Source organism: Vombatus ursinus, unplaced genomic scaffold, assembly GCF_900497805.2.
Source record: "Vombatus ursinus unplaced genomic scaffold, bare-nosed wombat genome assembly UNPS02014811.1, whole genome shotgun sequence".
Taxonomy (NCBI): domain Eukaryota; kingdom Metazoa; phylum Chordata; class Mammalia; order Diprotodontia; family Vombatidae; genus Vombatus; species Vombatus ursinus.
Genome location: NW_020954589.1, coordinates 8089731 through 8116482, shown reverse-complemented (window position 1 = coordinate 8116482; position 26752 = coordinate 8089731). Strand labels below are relative to the sequence as shown.

Sequence of the window (26752 nt, the reverse complement as noted above, 5' to 3'; positions counted from 1 at the left end):
AACAAGAGTTGAGGCAGAACAGTGGTCCTACTGCGACAACTGGTGAAGATCTGAAGAAAAATCTCAGGACCAAGGTTTGGTCCCTCTGAAGAGCAAACACCTTCAGAATAGTACTGCTGAAACAGCAAGGCAAGCTCTGAGGCTAGAGGTAGCTCTGGCCAGGGGGAAGAACTGAAGGAGGATCTGAGGCCAGAGGAACCATTCCCAATACCTCAGGACTAGAGGTGATTATGATAATAAGCTGCTATTAATTAAAAAAAAAAGTAAGCAGGCAAAGGAGAAAGAACCCAACTATAGAAAGTTGTTATGGAAATAGAGAAGACCAGGGTTCATCTTCAGAGGAGGAAACTGAAGCAAAAAAAATGCCTCTCCTATCCTATAGAGGAACATCAAATGGTCACTTGCCTAAAAAGAATTTATAGAAGAACTTTTAAAAGACTGAGAATCAAATGAGAGAGATTGAGGGAAAAAAATTTTTTTTAATAAGAACAAGAAGAGTATGAAAAGAAAGTCAGTCAACTGAGAAAGAAGAACAAGAATCTTAAAGAAGAAAACAAGAATATCTAATATGTATGTCTAAGATTGTTATTAGTAATTGGGCAGTTTGAAAGAAAGATTGGGGTAGATCTGATTATGATGTGATTCTAAAAAGTAAAACCACTTAGGAAAAGGTAAAAAGAGTAACTATCTTATACAAATGAGGTGTGAGAGGAAGAACTGACAAAGAAGAATAAGATGGAGGAAGAGGGCTGGTACTACTCTCATCAGGAATGGGTTCAAGAGAGTATGAAAGTCTTCTAAATTCAAAAAGAAATACAAGACTAAGGGGATAGGGAGGAGGGAGAGGATAAGGGAGGGATTTTTGGAGGGAATTCTATTAACATCAGATGTGGGTTAAAGAGAGAACAATACATACATTTGGAAGGGAATAAAAGTCTTCTAAATTTATAAAGAAATAAGAGGGTGAGGAAATAGGATGGGGGGTATAGAATCTATGTCTAAATTAACAGGAATGGGATAAAGAGGGAATAACATATACATTTGGAAGGCTATAAAAGCCTTCTAAATTCAGATAGAAACAGGAGGGTAAGGGTAAGAGGAAAGGGGAGAGGATGAGGGAGGGATCTTTGGAGAGGGGTAGATTAAGTAATAGAAGGGCAAGGTAGCAGGTAGAAGAAAAGTAGAAGAGTCAGGAGGGATGGGAAATATGAGATATACACAAGGATCATTTCTAGTAAGATGGTCATAGTACTAAGTCTTTAGTACTAGAAAGTACTAGACATGATCCCACTCCCCAAAGTTTCTGTAAACAATCAAAGAAACATGGAAACAAAAACTGATTGATCAGGATGGGGCCAGTTTTCAGTTAAGACATAGGGGTTGATTGAAATAGAAAAGTCCTTGCATCAATCTTTGGATGTGACTGGGTTTCAGGTCAGCATAACCTAGGTCCACGGTTAAGGATCTCTGAGCAGCAGGTCCAATTTCCCTAGCAGGGCTAGGTTTAAACAACACAATAAGGTCTTTCTCCTAATTCTCACAATTGAATCAATTTTTCTCACAGGACAGAATTTGGACTAGACACATAACTGACTAGAAAGGGAACTGAGCTACCTCTAGAATTGAGTCACAAGATGGATCTTGATTTTGTCCATGTGGTGGGACTAGATAATATCAGGGTCAGGTTCAGGGCATCTGAAGATGAAAAGCAGTGATGATGAGCAGAAGTCTCACCAGGAACATCGGGGCCATGGTACCAACAATAACAAGAGTTTGTGGCATTTAGATATTGCTCCAGGGTTTGCAAAGAGTTTGATTTATATTACTTCATTTTATCCTCATAACACCCTAGGAAGGAGGTGCTATTCTTATCCCCATTTTACAAATGAGGAGATTGAGAATGATAAAGTGACTTATCCAGGGTCACACAGCTAGTTAGTATCTTGAGGCAGGATTCAAACTCAGTTCTTCCTGACTCCAAGTCCAGCACTCTATATATTCCCTGGCACTTTCAACACAGTGACATGTACTCATCATATTTCAAGATCATTTCTAGTAAGATGGTCATGGTACTAAGAAACTATGGTACCCTTACTTAAAACCTAGACCAGGGCCTGATTTGCTGCCAAAATTAGCCCCATCCCACAATCCCCTTGGTGATCTCTGGCTAGAACTTGCCTCCACCCCTAAAGTCCCAACATTGGATTGATGCTAAATATTGGCCCCTTTACAAGCCTTTCTGAGGTACTGACCCTTTCTATGAGAGCTGAACAAAGATTTTCTCTCACCTTCAATCAGAGACTCAAGATGGACACCAAGTTAGCTTAGGGATCCCTTTTCTTTCTTCCAAGTTAATTCATACTCACCATACTTATCTAGTGACTATCTTACCTCTTCCACATCATTAAAGAGCAGAGCACTGGGGCAGAGCCAAGATGGCTGAGGAGGGGCAGAAACCCAGCTGAACTTATTCAATATCTCCCTCCAAACAACTTTAAAATAACACTTCAAATCAAATTTTGAGGCAGTAGAGCCAACAAAAGGTAAAAGTGAGACACTTTTCCAGGCCAAGACAACTTAAGAGGTTATCAGGAGAGGTCTGTGATATGGGGTACAGGCCTACCTGAAGGTACACCCAAAGCCCTCTGTGTCAGCACCAGGGATTAGAGGTGCCTGAGACAGTGGCACCAGCAGCTTTGGGAATTCTCAGCCCAGAGACAGTAAGTGGGTCAGACAATTGGTTGGAAAGAGATTACAATGGATCTTTTGCTGATGTGGGTTGCAGCAAATGCTGATTGACAGCTCTATGGCCCCTATGCAGTTCCAGCTCCAGAGGAGCACTTATCATTGGTCACATGAAGGGAGAGACCCTGGCCGCAGTTTCAAGGGAGAGAAGAACACTAGCACTTGTGGCTTTAGGGGAGGAGGGGACCTTCTTAGGTAAAGACCAGAGCACAGACCAGGAAAGCAGTTCTCTCTGGATCATACCACCTTAGAAGCTCCAAAAACTTGCAGACTACCATAACTAGCCCCAAAGACTAGGTGAGCAAAGCCCAATTTTAACATAAAGTTCAAAGTCAAGAAATAGGCTGGAAAAATAAGCAAACTATAAAAAAAAAAAAAAGAGAAGAACTTTGCCATAAAAAAAACTACTACAGTGGCAGGGCAGGCCAGGACATAAACTCAGAAGAAAACAACAAAGGAGTGGAAGGCTTGGAATATGATATTCTGGAAAGCAAAGGATTACAACCAAGAGTCAAAACTGAGTAAAATCCTTCAGCAGGGAAATGGACATTATAGAGTTGGAGTTGGAGTTGAAAGTCTAAATTTAGGGTTAAGGTTAGAGTTGGAGTTGGAGGGTTAGAGTTAGAATCGGAGGCAGAGGTGGAGGTGGAAACATGAATTTGGGGTGCCATGCCTCTGACTCTAACCCTAAATGCCTCCAACTCTAAATTCTTACCTCTGACTCAGACTCTATCATAAAGGACTCAAAGTTAAACTGTTTACCTTCCCCTATGGGAAGATGATATTAACTCCTAAAAACTTTATCATTATTTGAACAGTTAGAAAGAGTCTACATAGACAGAGGGCATGAATGTGAGTCGATTATGTTGCAATGACCTTAAAAAAAATGAAGAGGTGAAAAAGAGGGATGCACTGGGAGAAGGGGGAAAAGAAAGGTAGAATAGTGAAAATTTCTTCACATAAAAGAGGCTTGCAGGGAAAAACTTTTACAGGGAGGGAAAGATGGTGGTAGGGGTGGGAGGTGAAGGAGGAACAGGCAATGCTTGAACCTCATTCACATCTAAATTGGTTCAAAGAGGGAAAACTATGCATACACACTCAATTTGGTATAGAAATCTAACTTACCCAACAGGGAAGTAAGAGGGAAGGAGATAAGAGAAAGGGGTTGGAGGGTGAGAAAAAGGAAGATGGATAAAAGAAGGCAGTGGTCATAAGCAAAACAGAGAAAAAAGGCAGGAGTAGCAATCAAGATCTTAGTCAAAGCAAAAGCAAAAATATACCTAATTAAGAGAGATAATCAGGAAAACTACATTTTGATAAAAGGTACCATAGAGAATGAAGTAATATAAAAAACTTTTACAGCAAGTTACTCTGATAAAGTTCTCATTATTCAAATATGTTGGAAAAAGATATAGGTAACTGAGTCAGATTTGTAAAAAACAAGAGCTATTTTCCAATTGATAAATGGTCAAAAATATAAACAGGCAGATTTCACGAGAAGAAATCAAAGCTATCTATAGTCATACTAAATCACTAAATCACATACTAAATCTCAGAGAGATGTAAATTAAAATAATTCTGAAGTACCATCTCACATCTTATCAGAAATGACAAATGCCAGGGAGGATGAGAGAACACTAATGAACTGTTGGTCAAATTGTGAACTGGTACAACCATTCTGGAGAACAATTTGGAACTGTGTCCAAAGGGCTATAAAACTGCATACCCTTTGATTCAGCAATACCACCCCTAGGTCTGTATTCCAAAGAGATCAAAGAAAAAGGAAAAAGACCTCTATGTACAAACATATTTTTGCAGTTCTACTTGTGGTAGCAAAGAGTTGGATTGAGGTTATGCTCATCAAAAGGGGATGACTAAACATGTTATAGCACATGGTTGTGATGGAGTAATATTGTGATGTAAGAAATGACAAAGTGGAATGGTTTCAGAAAAAGACATAGGAAGACTCATGTGAACAGAAGACCTATATGCATAGAGAAATGAGTAGACCTAGGAGATTATTATGCACAGTAACAGCAGTAATGTAATGACAATCAACTGTGAAAGACTTAGCTGCTCTGTTCAATACAATGATCCAAGTCAATTCCAAAGGACTCATGATGAAAAAATGTTATCCACCTCCAGAGAGACAACTGATGAACTTTAAGCACAAATTGAAGTATAATTTTCTCATTTATTTTGTCTTGCCTTTTTTTGGCAAAATGGATAATATAAAAATATGTCTTGTATGATTTTACATATTGCTTGTCTTTGCATGGCCAAGGGAGAGAATTTGGAGCTCAAAACTTTAAAAAAGAATGTTAGAAATAAATAAATACAGATAAAAAAACACAGATTCCATGTGAGTATGTATATGTCTTAAAAAAGAAAAGAAGAGCAGAACACTTCCCAAAATTCTACCCTTTATTTCCCCTAGGTGTCCTTGGGAAGGTATTGTCCAGATCATGGAGGTAGCTAAAGGCCTGGGTGATTCCAGACAAGTGATAAAATAAGAAAGTACCTAAAAACAGTTTGACCTCACTGAATGAGTCTTGGAGGTGAGATCCAAGAAACTGCTGGATCAGAGAGCCCTGTCTCTCTTCCTAGGCAGCTGATGGTGCAGTGGATAAAGACCTGGGCATGGAATCATAAAGATCTGGGCATTCACAAGTCACTTAACCTCACTCTGTCTCAGTTACCTCAATTGTAAAATGGGGACAACAATATCACCTGCCCTCAGGGTTGTTGTGAGGATCAAACAAGATAAATTTTTTTTTATTTAAGAGCACTTTGCACAGAGCCTGGCATATATTAAGTGCTATATAAATGCTTACTCCCATTCCCTCCTTAGGCATCTATTTATGGAAGTTGGTACTGGGGGGAAGAGACTGGTAATCAGGAGCATAAAAACAAAACCATTATTTTGAAACTGATGTTTCAAGAGCCTCTTCCAGCATTAGTCCAAGATCTCTTTTCTAACCACTTATTCTTGGGTGGAATCATGAGGTTGACAACTCGATCCTGTACTAGGAGCAATGTGGAATGTGGACAATGTGGAAGGACAACAAAACAGCCCTTCAAACTAGGCTTCACATGGCATGAACTCAATGTCCTTCACCAGGCTGGTCACTCTTGGCTCAGTAATCTCCAGCTTACGTATGTCCATCCTAAATGTGGTGTCTAAAGTTAGATGTAGTAAGACAGATGAAGTCTGGCCAGGGCAGAGGACAACAGAGCCATCCCTCCTCCCTTCCCAAATGCTTTGTCTCTGTGAGCACAGTACAAGTTTGCCTCAGTTTTTCTAGAGAGCTTAGCTCTCTTCTTACCCTAGCGCAGGACAAGAAAGGTCAAGAATTCAAACTTTTGCTTTCTCTAAGGAGTGGAAGTTCGGTAAAGTCATTAGCTGGAAAGCATTCACCTCCTTCTCCCCACCTCCCACCCTCCTTCATCTAACTGAAAAGGCTCCCTCTTCTAACAGGAAAAGGTTACAAAGAGGCGAAGCGAATTCGAGAGAAAAGCACAGAGCACGTGGAGGCAGGAGACCCTAGGTCATTGCTGTGTGACCTCGCGCAGGTTACTTCCTTTTTCGGAGCCTCAGTTCCCTCATCTGTAGAACAGGATCTAACAGGCTGTGATTCTGTGAGTGAATCAGAGTAGGGAAATAAAGACAAACCGTTTGATTTGTACATTTTGTCCCAGAAGACACTAAGCACGAGACTCCAGGGGAAGTGGAAGAATGGAAGTAGGGAGGGTGGGAAGGGGGCTGGATAAAGAAACCTTACACCTGAACCTTTCCTGCCTAATGAAGATGTTTTGTCCCCTTCCCCCAGTTTCACTCCCACGAGTTTACCTCCACCCTGAAGATGCCGAAGCCACTGCCCTCTCCCTTAACTTCCAAGGCTAGTTCCGAGGGCCTCGGAACCTTTTCACAGACCACATCCCGTGTAGACAGGGCTCGATCTCGTAAGGTTGGACTAGAGAAGACGCCTGGAGATAAATGTCTTACCCCTCAATGAGGGGCGCTGTTACCAGAAACCAGTTGGAGTTAACAGGTGCTTATCTATCACTCATGCAAAGGTTCTTAACCTGAAGTCCAAGATCCTCTCCCTCTCCCCAAGGGTCCATGGATGGATTTCAGGGAGTCCTTGAACTTGAATGAGGGTGGGGTGGGAAATCACATCTTTATGTATAGTTGGATTTATTTGTATTTTAATTTAATTTAATGTAAATAATTCTCTGTATTTCTGTATTTAAAAGCATTATTTCCAGAAGGGGTCCCTAGTCGTCATCAGACTGCCACAACCACAAGGACACAAAAAAGGTTAAGCACCCCTTCCCTACACTTTCCCTCCTATCCCTGACTCTTGTAGCTCAGGGCTAAGAAAATTCCAAGACCAGCGGGATCTCAGGTCAGGCTATGGTCACAGGACCAGCCATGGACTGGGAAATCCCCAGGTTTAAAGGAAAGCAGAAGTTTCTTTTTCCTAGAATAGGAAACCATACTGGTCAGTAACCAGTGATGTTTCAGCAGCTCGGAATCTTATTGAGTGAGGCTTATGCGCGGGTACAAACTCTGGAATAGATCAAACATTGTAAAATTAGAAACACCTCCTTTCCCCATGGCTGGATGTCAGCTCTACCTCCTTGTTTTGCTGGCTGTTTAAAAAGGACCAAAGAGAGACCGCATGTTGTAAATGCAAGATTTCTGGGTTGGTATTCAGGAAATCTGAGGTCTAGTGCCCTTTCTGCCACCTTGCTGGGTGACTAGCGAATTAGTCACCTCTTCAGGCCTAAGTTTTCTTATCTTCTTGTCGTAAATACATTTTAATACTTTGTAATTATATTGCAATTATAGCTACATATATATATAAATGCATTGTAATTATGATAGAGTATTCCATTACATTAACATGTTGCAATTTTTTCAACCATTCCCCAACTGATGGGTATCTCTTTTAAGTTCTTGCTACTACAAAAAAAAAGAGTTGTCACAAATGTTTATGTAGGTATAAGATCTATTCCTTTTTCTTTGAACCCTTTAGGGTATCTGTCTAGGAGTGGTGTTGCTGGTTCAAAAGGAATGCACGGTTTTTTCATCAAAGTTCCAAATGGCTTTCCATAGTGGCTATATAACATTCAGCTACATCAGCAATACATTCATGTGCCTACTTTGCTGCAACCCCTCCAACATTTGTCATTTTCCTTTCCTGCCAACTTTGCCAGTGGGATTTGAGCAATGGAACCACAGAATTGCTTTAATTTTAATTGTTCCAATTAATAATAAATAGGAGTATTTTTCATGTCTATTGATAGCAAGAATTTCTTCCTTTAAAGATTACTCATTCATATCCATTGACCATTTATCAGGTGGAGATGGCTCTTAACTTTATAAATTTGAATCAATTCTTTACATATCTTGGAAATAAGACCCATCAGAAAGATGACATGACAATTTCCCCCAGTTACCTCCTTCCCTTTCTATTTTTAGCTGCATAGATTTCATATGTACAAAAATTTCTTAATTTTATGTAATGAAAATTGTCTGTTTAACCTTCTGGGATCCTCTCTATCCACTCTTTAATCAGGAAACCTTCCCCTTTCTGTAGATCAGGAAGCTAATTTCTTCCTTGCTCCTCTCATTGTTTGTAATGCCACCCTTTATGTCTAAGCCATGGACTCATCCAGAGCTTATTTTGTTGTACAGTGAGATGTTGGTTTTGACCTAGTTTCTGCCAGACTGCTTCCCACTGTTTGTTGAAAAATTAGTTCTCCTTCCAGTAGCTGGGGTCTTTAGGTTTATCAAACACTCTGCTATACTGTTCATTGCTTCTACATGTTGTGTACCTAATCTGTTCTTTGATGGAGCCAGTACAAAATAACCTTTGATGATTAAGGCTTTGTAGTATAGTTTGAGATCTGTTGCTACTAGGCTTACTTCCTTCCCACTTCCTTGATTATTTCCCAAGAGGTTCTTGAGCTTTTATTTCTGCAGCCGAATTTTGTCTATATGGCTCAGATTCAACCTCATGTTAGGAAATTGCATAGCCAAGATGAGGGGGCAAAAGTAAGTTTTTGCCCTTGATCAGACCACTCTGAGAGCACTGAGAGCTTGCAGGACCCTGTCTTGAGTTGGCCCTTAGAACCTGGAATAAAAACAGCACTTAATACCGTAAGAAAGTTCCAGCAAGACCAGCTCAGCCCTTTTATGCAGAAGTGTGCAGAGCCTACAATTAGCATCAAGTTAGTACTCTTTTCTCACCATCATGTTCATCCTTAGAAAAAATGATTTATTGACTGGCATGCCCACACTCAGGTATGCATAACTCTGAACAGAAGCAGGGAAACAACATAGTCTCTTGAAAGGGACATCCCTGGGGGTACCTCTTGTCCAAGGCCCCATCATCTCCCTAGCTATAGTGTCTATTGCACAGGAGCCCAGACTAGAGGCACTCAGAGCAAAGATTACCCTGGATCGTAGAGCCCCTGACCCAAACCCAAACCCAACTCTACATAAAAAGCTCTCCTCCTTCCTCCAGGGACTCAGTCTTCAAGCTGTCGCTGCACCAGGCGATGATAGAGGCCTCTCTGGGCCATGAGCTCAGTGTGGGTCCCCTGCTGCACCACCTTCCCTTGCTCCAGCACCAGGATGTGGTCAGTAGCCTGTACTGTCTGCAGGCAGCATGCAATCACCAGCACTGTCCGACCCCCCTGCAGCATCTTCTCCTGAAGCTGAGGGTGAGAAGACTGGGCATTAGAGAAACAAACACTAAAACCTCCATGCTTACCCCAGCACTGCTTACTGCACCTAAGATAATAATGGAAATGTGGCATGTTAGTGGGTAGGGCAGGATTTGAAGGAAAAAAAGAAGGGAACCATTGAAACCCACCACTACCACCAATACCTAATATCCACTGAGAAGACTCCCTCATTCTCTATCAAGTGGTATGTAGAATACTGAGAAGAGGTACGCACAGAATTTCCCTACTATTCTTTTCATTCTGAGGGTCCATAATCATCCCAAATCCTGGAGACACCTGGCCTAGGAATGCTTTCCTCCATCTCCCTTGTCCCACACAACCCCTGTCAGCTATCCCTAACACCATTGTCATATGTGGCTCAGGCCCTGACATCATTTGCCTCCAGAGTTCTGACTCTTCCCAGCACCTTGCCCTTACCTCCTGCTCACACTCCATGTGCAGGGCACTAGTGGCCTCATCCAGGATGAGGACACGGGGGTTCCTCACCAGGGCCCGAGCGATGGCCACACACTGCTTCTGTCCCACAGACAACTGGCTTCCCTTTTCCCCCACAGCTTAAGAGACAGAGAATATACCCTTGTTCAGAGGCAGGGTCCTGTGACTATTCCAGTAGAGGAAACACTCTTCTGTCTCCAACCTTACCCTCCACCATTTCCCCCCAGATCAGATTAAGAGAATCATAGGGACGTATGCCCAAGGATACCATCCAGGGAGAGGTGGCATCACATTTCACACAAATCACATGGTCTCCTAGGCAAAAAGCCTGGGTGAGTAGGCCCAAAGTACTTTTATATAAAATTGAATACCCAGGGTAGAAGGAAAAATAGGGAACAATGCCAATTTTAGAGCTAGTATACCCACTGGCACCCTGATGACCTCGACCAGGAATGGTCAAGTTCTCTTTTATCTAGAAACTCATTGTCCCAGTCTTGAAGATTGGTGAATTTACCTGTGTCCAGTCCATGCTCCATATTGGCAATGAATCCATCAGCATGGGCTGCCTGGGCAGCAGCCTTCACCTCATCATCCCCACAGTTCTCCAGTCCATAGGCAATGTTGTCTCTCACAGACCCTGAGAATAGCACAGGCTTCTGCCCAACCACAGACACCTATGCAAGAAGGGGACCCTGGATGAGCTAAACCAGGACAGGAACCCAAGGCACCCTTCCCTACTCCATAGGCCTTTAGGAGAAGAAATCTCTTTCTCTCTTCCCTAGCCCTGCCCACCCTACTTCTCCAAGTATTTCCTTCCTCAACTTCATCTCCCTCTCCTCCTCCTTATCCCTGATCACCTGTGAGTGCAGATACTGGTGCTGGTACTGGGTCAAGGGCTCCCCATCCAGCAGCAGCCGGCCCCCTGTGGGCTGATACAGATTCTGTAGCAATGCAGCCACTGAGCTCTTCCCAGCCCCATTGGGCCCTACCAGGGCTGTAACCTTCCCAGGGTACAGAGTAAATGTCACTCCCTGGAGGGGAAAGGGAAAGGAGGCAATAGTCAATGAGAGAAATGGATGAAGACCTCCTCCCTCACCTTGAGGTAATCATCATCTTGTGACTCAGGAAAATCAGGATTAAAGACCAGGGTCAGCCCCACCACCCCTTTCTCATAGAAGAAAGCTGAGGGCCACAAAACTGGATCCTGGGTTTCCTCCCAGGCACCTTGAGGACAGGCTTGGTTGGCTGGGTGGGATAAGCAAAGGAGACATCTTGGAATTCCACGAGGCCCTGTAGGGAAGAAGGGGCCAGTGTCCCAGGAGGAGGCATCTGTGGCTCACGGTCCAGGTATCGGAAAACTTTCTCTGCAGCACCCACATTGCTCACCATGTCCCCACAGATGTACACAAGATCCTAGAGAAATATGATGATGCTGAGTCATAAACTAGAACCACTGAGAGTTTCCTCACACAGAATCAGGTGTATGGAAAACCAATCTTTCAAAACTTGGCATCACACCCCCAGCAAAGTCTGAAACTGAAAGAAAGATGGAGCAAGAGACTGTTGTCTTACCTGCATATAACTCCCCACATCCCCCTGATAGAGCAGGAAGGAGATGAGGCTTCCCCTTGTGAGCTCCCCAGCCAAGATCTGCCTTAGCCCACAATTCAGCATTAACACTTGCATCCCCAGCTGAAGTCCCTGAGGGAGAAGAGGAAAATGGGCTGAGGATGGGGCTGGTCACCTCACCAGTGGCCCCTCTCCAACTCTTAAACCTATTCCTCTTACTATAAGCAGAGATCAGTGGGGATGATAGTCATTGGGAAAGAAGGGACCAAGGGGTTAGGAGTTGAAGAGAGAAGGTCACATATCAGAGATCAGAGGCTGAGAGCAGCATCACCTAGGGATATACTTAGTATCCTTGAACCCCTTTGGCCATGTCCCACTAAGCTGTTAGGCCTGGCTCACCTGCCCAAAGAGCTGATATACTGCCCACTCCCAGTCTCGGCACCACTCTAGTTGACACTTGTGCTCCAAGGCTCTCTCATAGTGCTGGGTCTCATCTTCTGCTCCAAAACTCCTCACAGTTTTCAGGCTTCCTACTGCCTCCCACACTATCTGACCAGCCTCTGCCTCTGCATCCTGGATCTTCTGAAGCACTGCCTGAGGAGAAGGTATCAGAGTAAAGGTGACTAAGGCAAAGGAGAACCCTCCACACACCCCTGCATCCTATCTCCCATATTGGAACCACACTTCCCACCTCAATCCCAGCTCTCTCCTTTCCCAATCTTTATACCCATCCTTTGTCCCAAGGATCCTCCTGCAGGCCATCCCACCAGCACCAGTCTATACCTCTCCCCTAAGCTGTGCTCCTGCCCACATATACCTGGTGTTGGACATTGTAGACCCTCTCAGCAGCCATTGAAAGGGGCACTTCAAGCATGGAGAGGAAGGTGAGTCGAGGTGAGAGACTGAACATGAAGCCATACAGCCTTATCACCTTTACCAGGCTCCAAAGGAATACATTGACATTTAAAGGGAGCCAACAGCTCATTAAGTTGGTGTCCAAAGATAGGCATGAGTTTAACTTTCCTGGGGAAGAAAGAATGAGGCTATGCTCCAGAATGGGACAGATAGACCCAGAAAGCACAGTTGGGGCAGTCACCCTCAGGGTCATCAAAACTCAAAGAACAGCCTCTATGTCTCTGCCTCCTCCCCTCTACTTGGGAGAGACAGATGAGGTCACCACAACCCACCCTGACAGGGACTCAGCTCAATGTACATTCAACTATGGAAGGAGGGGGGTAGGGCATGAAAGGGACCCTGAGGGGTTAGGAAAGCCCACAAGAACCAAAGATCCAGGCTGTGAACCCCACCTGTTTTGGTCTCCTGGAAGAAAGTGAGGTCCTGGTGTAGCAGAGAGGAAAAGAGCATACACTGAATATGCAGGTTGATTTGGGACTGGAGGAGAGTGAAGAGGCCTCCTAGGCAGCCAGCAGATAATGAGCTGGGGAATGAGAAAGACAAAAGCATAAGGAGGAATATAGTTGGAGAAGAGTCAGCCTGAGGAGTCATAGGAAGAATGGATGAGGAAGAGAGGAGAAAGTCAATGGAGAAAGAGAGATATGGGTGAGGGAGAGACATAAAGAGGACACAGGAGAGGGATACAGAGGAAAAATGCCACCAGAAAGAATAGGTGGCAGAATGGATGGATGGAGGGGAAACATGACAGGAGAAACCCAAGTGGAAGAGGGAGGGTAGTAGAATTCAATTCCACAGACACAGTGAGGACTTGTTTTGTGTGCAGCTCTCTGCCATAGACTATTGGGGCTATAGGAGAAGTGAAGGGCATGGTGTGATGAGATAGCACCATCAGAAAGGGAATACGGACTCTGCCTCCCCCCCACAACCTATCTGATTATCTCACCTAGCTTCTTACTCTCTGCCCCAATTTTTCTGGTGCTCTTTGAATTCCAGAGTTGGTTGATTCACTGCCAGCATGTCCCTAAGGATTCCTCTCTATCCACACAAGGGGAGCAAATCCCTTTTCCCATTAGTTCAGCAAAGACATGGAAGATTTTCACAGGAAGTAATGATAATAAAAGCAAGTATTTATATAGCACTTCCTTTGAGTCAGGAACTATGTTAAGTAATTTAACAAATATTATCTCATTTGATCCTCAACACAACTCTAGGAAATATATTCTTATTATCTCCATTTTACAGTTGAGGAAACTGAGGCAAACAAAGGTTAAGTGACTTGCCCAAGATGATACAGCTAGTGAGTATATGAGGCTGCATTTGAACTGCATTTGAATTTCCTGACTCCAGGTTCATTTCTCTGTTCATTGCACTACCTAGCTGTCTCTCAGCCTTTATTAAGATGCTAAAAGAAAACAAAACTAAATGCCAAAGAAAGCAAGCAAGAAAGAAAGAACAGAATGGGATGAGTTCTGTGAAATGGAACTCCTATGAACTCCTCAATTCAAGTCCCACCACAAAACTAGCCTGGTTGATAGAGCTAAGAAGACATGCATCTCCAAGTGTCATTCTTTCACCTCAATCTTGCTTGAGAGATTGAAACCCTACCCAAAGGCCTCTTTGCAGAATGTAGGTTTTTTCCCCTCTTATGAGCAGAACAGTCAAGTGACAGCATTAGACTATTTTCTGGCTAATGGGTCAACCTCACACCAATATGGAAACCTTCACACACCAAGAGCTACACACTTTCATGAATAATTCCCCAGAAATGATACTCACACCAAACAGGGACTTTCTTCTCTCTTCTGAAAGGCAAAGGGTCATGCTACCACCAGAGAGTTGTTCCCACCTTGAAGAACTTATCAACTTGGCAAACAGTTCTAATATAGTACAAATCATATACAAAGTAATATAAAAATTCATGGAATAGATAAAAGTGATGTAGGAACTAAGAGAAGAGGGTGATCAGGGTAGTCAGGAACCATTTTATAGGAAACAATTTTGTCTTAAGATGGCTAGGATTTACACAGGCTAAGAGGAGGTGTGAGGGCATCTAAGGCAGGGAAAAAAGAGTAGCATGAACAAAGAACCTAAGAGCCTTGGGAAGAGCTTTATCTCTCAACACAAGACCAGCTTCCCTGAAGGCATTAATGAAGAGAGAAATCATCTTTCTCATCACAACTAGCAATGATGGCTGACCAACTGCAATTAGATAAGCACAGAAGTTGTGGAATTGGCATCAGACCCCTGACCACCATCCCTGCTTCTAGGTGAGTCATCATGGTCATCATTTGGGGAGGCAACTCCTGAAGAGAAGGGGTCAGAAACAACTGCCGCTCACAGACCAAGCTAACCTTGCTGAGGCAGCAAGACACACTATGAGAGAAATACAGATGACAGTATGTGCTAGGGAAGTCAAAACACCATCATATTACAACTATTTCCACTCAGACCCTGATGAAGATAATCTTGAACACAAGAGTGTTGGGAATAGCAATACTTCTCATTGAGTGCCCTCAGGTTATCCTGGGTAGCACTCCTGTGGAGATGCAGCCTGGCAACTGCTCCTGCAGGTCCTATATCCACATCTAATAAAGACTAAAGAACAAACACCCTTGCTCCCAAAGTCCTTGGCACTCTCAAATGGTTCAACAGAAGTTGAGATTCAGTGGAAATGACATAAAGAAGAGACATTACTATCTGCTTTATAGCTGTACCCTAAGGACCTTTCCATCTGATTTGCAGCTGAAACCTTCTATGCCTCTGGTCTCTCCCATTAGAATGTGAGTTCTTTGAGTGAAAGGATTCTTACTCTTCTATGTGTATCCCCATTGCTTAGAACAGTTCTACTCACATAATAAGCCCTTAATAAATAGTTAAGTAATTAATTAATCAATTCATTGAAAGGCACAGAGGTGAGAAGGAACAAAGCATTTTTAAGGGATGGTAAGGAAACTGGCCTGGTTAGAGCAGAGAGTTTGCAGTGGGAAGAAGTGAGAGATAAGAATAGGTAAAATGGGGCCACACTGTTAGCTGATATAGTCCTCTAGGCAAAGGGAGGATGAAATTTTTTTAAGAGAGTTAAGAGAGTTACTAGAAATAGAGAGACCAGGTAGGAGTCTTAATGCAATTCAGACATGAAGTGATAAAATCCTAGGCTAGGGTAGTGGGAGTGAGGATAGAAAGAAGGAATACAAACCAGAAATTTTAAAGAGAGAAATGGAAGGAATCTGAATATAATCAGAGAAGTCAAAAATGTCCTGAGGTTTTGATATTCAGTACTTGGAATTATGATGCCATAGACAAGGAAGTAGGGGTTGAATTAGGTTGGTGTGGTGGGTGGGTGGGGGGAGGTAATAAGTCTGTTGTTGAATAAGTCTGTTGAGAATAAATGTGATGAGATTAATTTGGGGAGGACTTCTAGGGGTAAAGCTAAAATGGTGGAATAGAGAAAGCACTCAGCTGAGCCCTCCCAACATCCTCCTCTGAACAACTTCAAAATAACACCTAAAATCAAATTCTGGAGTGGCAAAATCAACAAAAGGTCAGAATGAGACATTCTTCCAGCCCAAGACAACATATGAGGTCAGAGAGATCTGTGACATGGGGGAGGAGGCTGGCTCAGAACTCATGTGCATGAGACACCAGTGGTGGGACTAGGAGATGATTATAGAAACATTAGCAGGTTTGGGAACCCTCCAGTCAGTGACAGTAAACGAATCTGGCAACTGGTGAGAAAGAGATTACAGGAGACCCCTGTACTAGCACTGGACATAGGACCAGATGCTGTTTGGCACCTCCATTGCCTATACCCATTTCTGGGTTCAAGAATAGAAAGGAGCACTTTTAGTCAAAAGGGAGTAGAAGTCCTGAGAGGCAGTATCACTTCTGGTACCAAGGGACTGGGAACCCTGAGGAACAGTATTGTTTCTGATGCCAGGGGAGCAGAGGGCCCTGAAGAGCAGTATTAACTGTAACCCAAGGGATCAGAGGCCCTTTCTAGGTAAGAACCAGAGTACAGACCAGAAGAAGAGTGATCACACCTTTACCAAGATTATACCACCTTGGAAGCACCAAAAACTTCCAAATACCCAGAACTAGCTCTGAAAACAGCAGTGGGGGAAGGACTGAAGCTTAAGAGGGAATCTCTCCTGTCCCCACCTATGGTACAGAGCCAATATTAACGTAAAATTCCAAATCAAGAAAATAGAGTGGGAAGATGAGCAAACAACAAAAAAGAGCCTAATCATAAAAATCTACTTTGGTGACAGGGAAGATCAAGACACAAACTCAGAAGAAAACAATGAATACAAAATATCTACAAGCAAAGCTTCAAAGAAAAATGTGAATTGGACACAAACCCAATAAGAATTCCTAGAAGTGTTTTTAAAATCATGTTAAAAATCAAATAGGAGAGGGAGAGGAAAAATTTGGTTAAAAATGAAAGCAAAGGAAGAAAAATATGAAAAGACAAATAACACATTGGTAAAATAGGCACAAAAAATACTGAAGAAAATAACAGTTTAAAAATAGAACTGACCAAAGGGAAAAAAGAGATACAAAAACTGACTGATGAAAATAACTCCTCAAAAAGCAAAATTGACCAAAAGGAAAAAGAGGTACAGAAGTTCAGCAAAGAAAGTAATTTCTTAAAAATTAGAATTGGACAAGCAGAAGCTAATGACTTTGTGAGACATCAAGAAACAATAATACAAAGTCAAAAGAATAGAAAAAAATAGAAGGAAATATGATATACCTCATTGGACAAACAATTGACCTAGAAAATAGATTGAGGGGAGATAGTTTAAGAATTATTGGATTATTTGAAAGCCATGATCAAAGAAAGAACCTATGCATCATATTTCAAGAAGTTATCAGGGAAAACTACCTTGATCCTGAGGGTAAAATAGAAATTGAAAGAATCCACCAATCACCACCTGAAAGAGATCCTAAAATGAAAACTCCTAGCAATATTATAACCAAATTCCAGAGTTTGCAGGCCAAAGAGAAAATACTTCAAGTAGCCAGAAAGAAACCATTAAAGTACCATAGAGCCACAGTCAGGATCACAGAAGATTTAGTAGCCTACCACATTAAAGGAACAGAGGGCTTGGAAAATTATATCCTGGAAGTCAAAAGAGCTGTGATTATAACCAAGAATAAACTACCCAACAAAACTGAGTATAATCCTTCAAGAGAATAAAAAGAAGTTTAATGAAATAGAGAACTTTCAAGTATTCCTGATGAAAAGATCAGAATTGAATAGAAAATTTAACTTTCAAATACAAGACTCAAGAGAAGCACAAAAAGGTAAACATGTGAGAAAAATCATAAGGGATTCAATAAAGTTAAATTGTTTGCCTTCCAAATAGAAAGGTAGGACTTCCGCTTCCAGGAGCCAAGATGGTGGAGTAAAAAGGTAGTTGCTCTCACCCTCCCCTATCAACCTCTGAAAGCACAGAAAATATCACCCCAGAAAAAACCCTGGAACAGTTGAACCAGAAGAAAGATGGGGAGCAGCAGTGCAGTAGCCCAGGTAGCTACTGGGCAATAGGGAAAGGCCCCTCTTGCCCTGGGGGAAGGAGAGAAGTACAGAATGGGAGGCATCCCAGCCATCTAGTGGAAAGACCCACTTTAGCACACCAGGAGGCCTCGGCATTCTACAGCAAACAGGTCTCCCAGTGCCTCAGCAAAAATAAGGGAAGCAGCACTACAAAGGACCCCAGGTGGATAAACACCTTGCAGCATTCATCTGAAAGGAGATGAAGAAAGCAACCTAGAGTTGCCTGAAAGTTCTAGCCTTGCTGATTCCAGTCCAACACCAGGTAAGCTGCCAGAAGCCTACAGTCCCCAACTGCCAAGCAGGAGGAGATCCTGAAGCCCAGGCAGTAGAGCAGGCAAACACCAACACCTGGAACCCTGAGTGCCTCAGTGAGGGTGGAGGAACTGGTGGAAACCAGCTCAGAAAACCACCAGGTGCCTCAGCATTCTAGAGCAAAGGAGTTTCCCAGTGACTCAGCAGAACTAAGGGAGGCAGCACTGCAAGGGGCCCCAGGCAAATAAACACTCTGAAGCACTCATCTAAAAGGAGCTGAAGAAAGCTAAAGGAAAGGAAAAGCAGGCAACCTAGAATTGCTTGAAAGTTCCAGCCTTGCTGATTCCAGCCCAACACCAGGTAAGCTGACAGAGAACCCTACAGCCTCCAATTGGCAACATAACTGGCCCAAGCATACAAAGCCAGTGACCAAGACCTAGGCTCCCAACACAAGAAGCTTGGGTCAGTGCCCTCTGCTCCCCAGCAGGAGAGCTCAATCTCTTTAAAGGTCAGGGAATAAAGAAACACCATGAGTAAAAAGAAACGAACCATAGATTCATAGTATGAGAAGAGTGAAGATCAAGACAGAAATTCTGAAGAGGACAACATTGTCAACAAACCCACACCTGCAACATCAAAAGGGAATATGAACTGGTCTGAAGCCCAAAAAACCTTCTTAGAAGAGCTCAAGAAGATTTTAAAAGTCAAACAAGAGAGGTAGAGGAGTCCTTAAAAATGCAATTGACCATTTGGAAAAAAAGTACATTGAAGAAAACAAGTCCCTAAAAAACACAATTGGCTAACTGGAAAAAAAGTATACTGAAGAAAACAAATCCCTTAAAAATATAATTGGCCAATGGGAGAAGAAAGTACAAAATCTAACAGAAGAAAACAATATGTTAAAAATTAGAATTGGACAAATGGAAACTAATGACTCTATGAGAGAGCAAGAATCAGTCAAACAGAAACCAAATAGGAAGGTGGGGGCAGCTAGGTGGCACAGTGCATAGAGCTCCGGTCTTGGAGTCAGGAGGACTGAGTTCAAATCCAACCTCAGACACTTGACACTTACTAGCTGTGTGACCCTGGGCAGGTCACTTAACCCCAATTACCTCACCAAAAAAAAAAAGGAAAAAAACCCAACAACAAATAGGAAGGTGATATCTGTAACTTCTAAGAACTTTATCATTATTAAGGCAGATATAAGGAATTTACATAGGAAGAGAGTCCTGGAGTGATTTGATAATGGTGGGATGATCTAAAAAAAAATGAATGAATGAGAAAAAGGAATGCCCTGGGACAAAGGGGAAGTGAGAGGAAGAATGGGACAAATTATGTCACATAAAAAAGGTACCCAAGGAAAAGTTTTTACAGTGGAAAGAAAATGGGGGGGGGGGGACAGCCGACACTTGAATCTTACTTACATCTAAAGTAGTTCAAAGAGGGAATATACACACACACATAGTAAGTATGTATACACATGTGTGTATGTGTGGAGTGTGTGTGTAGGTGAATAATAGGCAATAGAAATCTCTCTTACCCGATGGGGAAGTAAAAGAGGAAGGGAACAAGAGGGGGGTGATACAAGGAAGGGCAGATAAAAGAAGGCAGTGGTCAGAAGCAAAAAAGGCTTTAGAAGTGAATCAGGATAAAAAGAGAGAAAGAGAAAGAGAAAGAGAAATAGAAGAAAATAGGATGAGGGCTGAATGCACAGTTAATAATCATAACTGTTAATGTGAATGAGATGAACTTACTCTTGAAATGGAAGTGGATAGCAGAACAGATTAAATACCAGAATCTGACAATATGTTATTTACAAGAAACATACTTTAAACAGAGAGACATACACAGAGAGTTAAAATATGGGGCCAGAGCAGAATCGATTATGTTTCAGTGGAAGCAAGAAAAGGCAGGAGTAGCAACCATGATCTCAGACAAGGCAAAAACAAAAATAGACCTAATTTAAAAGGGTAAGTAGGTAAACTACATCTTGCTAAAAGATTACAAAATTACATTTAATGAAAGGCCATGGAAGCATAAATTAAAAGGTAGTAGGAAACTAAATAATCTAATCCTAAAAATAAGTAGGTCAAAGAACAAATTAGAGAAATAATAAACAGACAACAATGAGACAACATTCCAAAATTTGCAAGATACAGTTAAAGCAGTACTTAAAGGAAAGTTTGTATCTCCAAGTGTGTACATCAATAAAAGAGAGAAAGAGCAGATCAATGAATTGAGCATGCAATTAGGAAAACTAGAAAAAGAACAAATTAAAAATCCCCAATTAAATACCAAAATGGAAATTCTGAAACTCAAAGGAGAGATAAATAAAATTGAAAGTAACAAAGAAAACTATTCAACTAATAAATAAAACTAGGAGCTGGATTTATGAAAAAGCCAATAAAATAGATAAATGATTAATTAATTTATCACTACTTTATTAATTAATATGATTTTTAAAAAATAAGGAAGAAAACCAAATTACTAGTATCAAAAATGAAAAGAGGGGTAAATTCACCACCAATGAAGATGAAATGAAAGTAATTATTAGGAATTATTTTGCCCAATTATATTGCCCTAAAACTGACAATCTAAGTAAAATGGATATTTACAAAAATAGAAACTGCCCAGATTAATAGAAGAGAAAAAAGAATGCTTAAATCACTCTATCTTAGAAAAAGAAATTGAACGAGTAATCAAAGAGCTCCCTAAGAAAAAATCCCAAGGATCAGATGGATTTAGAAGTGAATTCTACCAAACACTTAAGGAGGAATTAATTTCAATACTGTATGAGCTATTAGAAAAAAATAGGTAAAGAAAAAGTCCCACCAAATTGCTTCTCTATCACAAATATGGTCTTGATAGCTAAACCAGAGAAATCAAAAATGGAGAAAGAAAACTATAGACCCATTTCCTTAATGAATATTGCTGCAAAAATTTTAAATAAAATGCTAGCAAGGAGATTATAGCAATATATCACAAAGATTATATAATATGACCAGGTGGAATTTAGGCCAGGAATGCAAGGCTGGATCACAATTGGGAAATAAGAATAACTGACCACATCAATAACAAAAACAACAAAAATCACATGATTATGTCAATTTTGTTGTTCATTCACTTCAGTCATGTCTAACTCTTCATGATCCTATTTTGGATTTTCTTGGAAAAGATACTGGAATGGTTTATCATTTTGTCCTCCAACTCATTTTACATATGAGGAAACTGAGGCACACAGGGTTAAGTGACTTGCCCAGGGTCACACAGCTAAGAAGTGTCTGCAGGTGCATTTGAATTCATGAAGATGAGCCTTCCTGATTCCAAGCCCAATGCTTTATCCACTACACCACCTAGCTGCACAGAGATGCAAAAAAAAAAAGCCTTGAACAAAATATAACACCTATTCCCATCATAAACATTAGAAAGTATAGAAATCAAAGGAGCTTCTCTTAGAACAATAAGTAGGATTTATCTAAAACCAAGAGCAAGCATTATCTGTGATAGGTATACATTAGAAGCCTTTCCAGTAAGATGAGAGGTAAAGCAAGGATGTCCATTATCACTACTACTGTTCAATATCATACTAGAAATGCTCATTTTAGTAATAAGACAAGAAAAAGAAATCCAAGGCATAAAAATAAACAATGAGGAAACAAAACTATCACTTTTGTGGATGATATGATGACATACTTAGAGAATCAATTGTAGAGAATCAACTAAATACTAGTTGAAACAATGAACAACTTCAGCAAAATTGCAGGATATTAAATAAACCCAAATAAATCATCAGCATTTCTATATACTATAAACAAAACCTATTAGGAAGAAATAGAAAGAAAAATTCTATTTAAAATAATTGGAGACAATATAAAATACTTGAGAATCTACTTGCCAAGACAAACCCAAGGATTATATGGGCATAATTACAAAACATTTTTCAAAATAAAGACACACCTAAACAATTGGGGAAATATTAGTTGCCCATGGGTAGGCCAAGCCAATATAATAAAAAAAAATTCTACCTAAATTAATTTATTCAGTGCCATACCAAACTACCAAAGAATTAGTTTATAGAGGTAGGACAAATAGTAACAAAAATCATCTGGGTGAACAAAAGGTCAAGAATATCAAGGAAATCAATGGGGAAAATGTCAAGTTCCAGATTTCAAACTATATTACAAAGCAATAATCCTCAAAACAATCTATTACTGGCTAAGAAATAGAATGATGAATCAGTAGAATAGATTAGGTACATGATACACAGTAGGAAAGGGTCATAGTAATCTGGTGTTTGATAATGTAAACAGCTAAACTTTGGGGGTAAGAACTCACCATTTGACAAAAATTGCTGGAAAAACTGGAAATCAGTTTGGAAGAAACTAGGCAAAGACCAACATCTCACACCATACACAAAGATAAGGTCAACATGGATAAATGATTTAGACCTAAAGGGTGATATCATAAGTAAATTAGGGAAGCATGGAAATTTATACTTGTCAGAACTATGGATAAGAGAAATGTGTATGACTAAACAAGAGATAGAAAAGATTATAGGAAGTAAAATAAATAATTTTGATTACCTGAAATTAAAAAGCTTTTGCACAAATAAAACTAATGCAGCTAAAAATAGAAGGAAAACAGGAAACTCAGAAATTTTATAGCAAGTTTCTCTGATAATGGCCTCATTTCTCAAATATATAGGGAACTACACCCAATTTATAAAAATAAGAGTCATTCCCTAGTTGATAGATAGTCAAAGGATATGAACAGGTAATTTATAAAAGAAGAAAACAAAACTACCAATAGTATGAATAGTCACATGGAAAAAAATGTGGTAAATTACTTATAATTAGAGAGATGCAAATTAAAACAACTCTGAGGTAACACCTCACACCTATTAGATTGGCTAACATGAGAATAAAAAAATGGAAAATGCTGGAGGGGAAGTGGAAAAATTGAGACACTAATGCATTGTTGGTGCAGTTATGAACTAGTCCAGACATTCTGGAGAACAATTTGGAACTATACACAAAGAGCTATGAAACTGTGTATATCCATTGATACAGCAACACCACTACTAACTCTGTATCCCAAAGAGATCAAAGAAAAGGCAAAAAGACCTATTTGTATAAAAATATTTCTAGCAGCTCTTTTTTGTGGTAGCAAACAATTGGAAATCAAGGGGATATCCATCAGTTTGAGGAAATGACTGAATGAATTTGTGGCATAGGATTGTTGTGATATGATTGTGATATGACTATGCTATAAGAAATGATGAGCAGGATAGTTTCAGAAAAACCTGGAAAGACTCATACAAACTTATATAAAGTGAAGAGAGCAGAACCAGGAGAACATCATACACAGTAACTACAATAATGTAAGGATGATCAACTATGACAGACTTAGCTACTCTGACCAAAACAATGATCCAAGAAAATTCCAAAAGATCCATGATGAAAGATGCTATCCACTTCCAGAGAGAAAACTGATAAACTCTGCATGCAGATTGAAATATACTTTTTAAACTTTATTTTTGTTTTATTTTATTAGTATTTTCCTTTGCAACATAGCTAATATGGAAATATGTTTTCATGACAACACATTTAAAATTGATATCAAATTGTTTGACTTCTCATGGAGGGGAAGGTTTGGAAAGGAAGGAGAGAATTCAGAACTTAAAATTTCTTAAATATAATTGTAAAAATATTTAATGAAATAAATAAAAAATAAGTTTTTATAAGGAGATTGATTTGGTATATATTGAGTTGAGGAGATACAGGGACATCCTATGGAGATGTCTAGCAGGCATTTGAAGATGTAGGCCTGGAACTTAGGTGAGGCATCAGAACCAGAGACATAGCTTTAGGAATCATCAGAATGGAGGTAAGTGTGAATCCATAAGCATAAATCAGCCCCAAAAGTACAAAATAAGACAAATTGGAGGCCTGAAGATGAAAATTGAACTTTAGGAAATCCCCACATTAAAATGTCTGGAGATCATGCCCATAAACAAGGCAAGAGCATAGTCAGAAATGTAAAAAGAATATCAGTGTAGTGCAGTGAAAAAGAAGTTAAAGGTGGAGGAGGCAATCAAATAATGACAAATGCTACAGAAATTAAAGCATTAAACTTTAGAAATGGGCTTGGATTTGGAAAGGTCATTAATGACCTTTGAGAACAGTGTTTTAGTAGAATAATGGGACAACAGACAGAAGACAAAGAGTTAAGAAAGATGAGGAAATGGAGGCAGTAAATGTAGATCATCCTTAAAGATTAGCAATGGAAGGGCAACAATTAGAGGGAACGAGCATTGACGTGGGAAGGCTGCGCATGTTTGGAAATGGAGGTCATGCAATACAACTGGCCAAAATGACAAAAAATGAGAACGGCAAAATATTAAAGGGTCTGTGTGAAGGCAGGCACACTAACACCGTATAGGTGAAGCTATAGATTGGCCCAACAGTTCTGAATTATACAAGTAAAGTGACTATGCTATCTAAACCTTTTGACTTAGCAATTTCATGATTGGGCTTATACCCTAAGAAACAATGGTCCAAAAATACCAAAATATACAAAAATATTCACATCAGCACTAACAAAGAACTGGAAATACTATAAGGATGCATTGACTGGGAAATGACTGAAAAATGAAGTTATATAAATCTAATGGAACGTGATTGTGTAGTAATAAATGACAAATACAATTCTGAGAATCATGCAAAGATTTTTGAAAACTGATGCAAGATGAAATAAGTAGAACGAAAAGAAAAATATATACAACTATTACAATGTATGTGAAAAGATCACTGAAAGAAAATGAAACTGCATATCTAAAAAAGCCAGAAAGGTCCCTGAGAATAGATAATGCACCATACCTCCCCTCTCCTGGCAGAGAAGGCAGGAGACTACTAGGACAAAATAATGTTTCCACTGTCTGACATTAGATTGGGTGCTCCCTGGGAGGATGGGGGGGAGGGTCCACGTCTCCTACCTCAGAGTAGGAGCATCTGAAAAAGTAGCATTCCCAGATCCAAGTTTTGTGGGATAGATGTTTTTCCTGTCTTTCAGTAGGGCAGATTCTGTATCTAGGAGCAGCTGGACAATGGATATTACATTGGTTTAAATGATGAAAAATCTCCTCAGGGTCATAGGATTTGGAATTATTAGTATCTGGTCCAACCCCCTTCATTTTATTGATAAGAAAACTAAGGCCCAGAAATATGAAGTAATTGTTTCAAGGTCACACAGACAGTAAGTGGCAGAGCCTTAAAGGATATGGGTATGGACATGATTTCTTCCTGCCCCTACCAAGTCACTAACCTTCCAAAGGAGAACAGGAACATGAAGCAGATGGCAGTGATGAAGGAATCAGGGTCAAAGTCTTGGCCCAGAATGTCAATCACACGACCAATGTAGTGGGGGATTAACATCTCACCTGGAGTAGGGCATGAGTAGGATGGACAGGGAGCAACATCAAGGATCCTTTTCCATGTTCATTTAGATTCAAGCTCTCCCCCACACACTCTTTACCTATGACTGCAGCAGCCAAGAAGACAAAAGCAGCAACAGGGAAGGGGAAGTCAGGCCAGGACAGCCTCAGCAGCCTCCACATCATATCTTTTGTTCTCCTGATTTTGCTCCTTCTCCTGTGATGAAGGAGGGGCTTCTGAGGGACTCAGCACCTTCCACACAGCCCAGCCCAGTCCAGTCCCACTGCTCCATAAGCCAGCCGCATCCAGGCCCATGGGGCTGAGGCTAGGAGCACAGGGGCAGCACTCAAAGCTCCTGGAACCAGGGCGCTCAGGGACAAGAACAGAGGGGTGCTCGGGCACAGGGTAGGCAGTAGTTGCCCCACCTTTCCAAGTTTCCCCAACAAACTTAGCAACCCTACAAGACTCTCACCCGAAAAGCCCCCTCCAGCCAAAGGGCAAGGAGCCCTGGAGGAAAGAGAGTTCCCAGCAGCCACTGCAAGAACCAAAGCAAGATCAGGTCAGTCAGAAGGAGGGGAGCCCAGGGCCTCAGGACAGGGAGCTGCATGTTGGGGCCTGTGAAAGAAAAAGAGATTATTATTATATTATAATTATATTCTTATTATTATTGTAACAAATTATAATATAATTCCAATATAACAATGAGAGATATTATTATAAGAAGCAACACTTCCAATCAAGTCCACCATTTACCCCTTACCCAAGGTCGCTTCCCTCCCTCCCAGAAAGTTTGATTGACGGGTTCTTGGAATTAGGGTTGTTAGGGGCCGTAGAGACCATTCTAGTCCAACCCCAGCGTTTCTACAGATGAGGAAATTGAGTCTCAGAGAAATGAAGCGGCTTGCCCAGGGTCAGACAAAGAGGATGTGGCAGAGCAGGGGTTCAGGTATGAGCCCCCACCGTCAGAGCTCTTTCCACTTCCCCAGGGCTCAGGGGTTGGCGCTGCTTCTCGAGAGGGAGGGGCAGAGAAGTCCTTTAACATTTGGTGATGATGAAAGGGAGGGTGAGGGCACCTCATAAAACC

At 41.0% G+C, this 26752-nt stretch overlaps 1 protein-coding gene across 1 annotated transcript; it reads right to left on the bottom strand.

Moving 5' to 3' along the window:
- Window positions 1–9257: 9257 nt before the first annotated feature.
- On the bottom strand, window positions 9258–26275 carry LOC114053278 (antigen peptide transporter 2-like). Its single transcript, XM_027876201.1, is given in 14 exon segments — window positions 9258–9474; window positions 9922–10058; window positions 10454–10613; window positions 10797–10970; window positions 11164–11352; window positions 11512–11640; window positions 11908–12102; window positions 12326–12531; window positions 12816–12946; window positions 25559–25673; window positions 25769–25859; window positions 25861–25947; window positions 25950–26128; window positions 26131–26275. Coding segments are annotated over 14 exon segments (2127 nt in total). The 3' UTR covers window positions 9258–9285.
- Window positions 26276–26752: the final 477 nt, after the last annotated feature.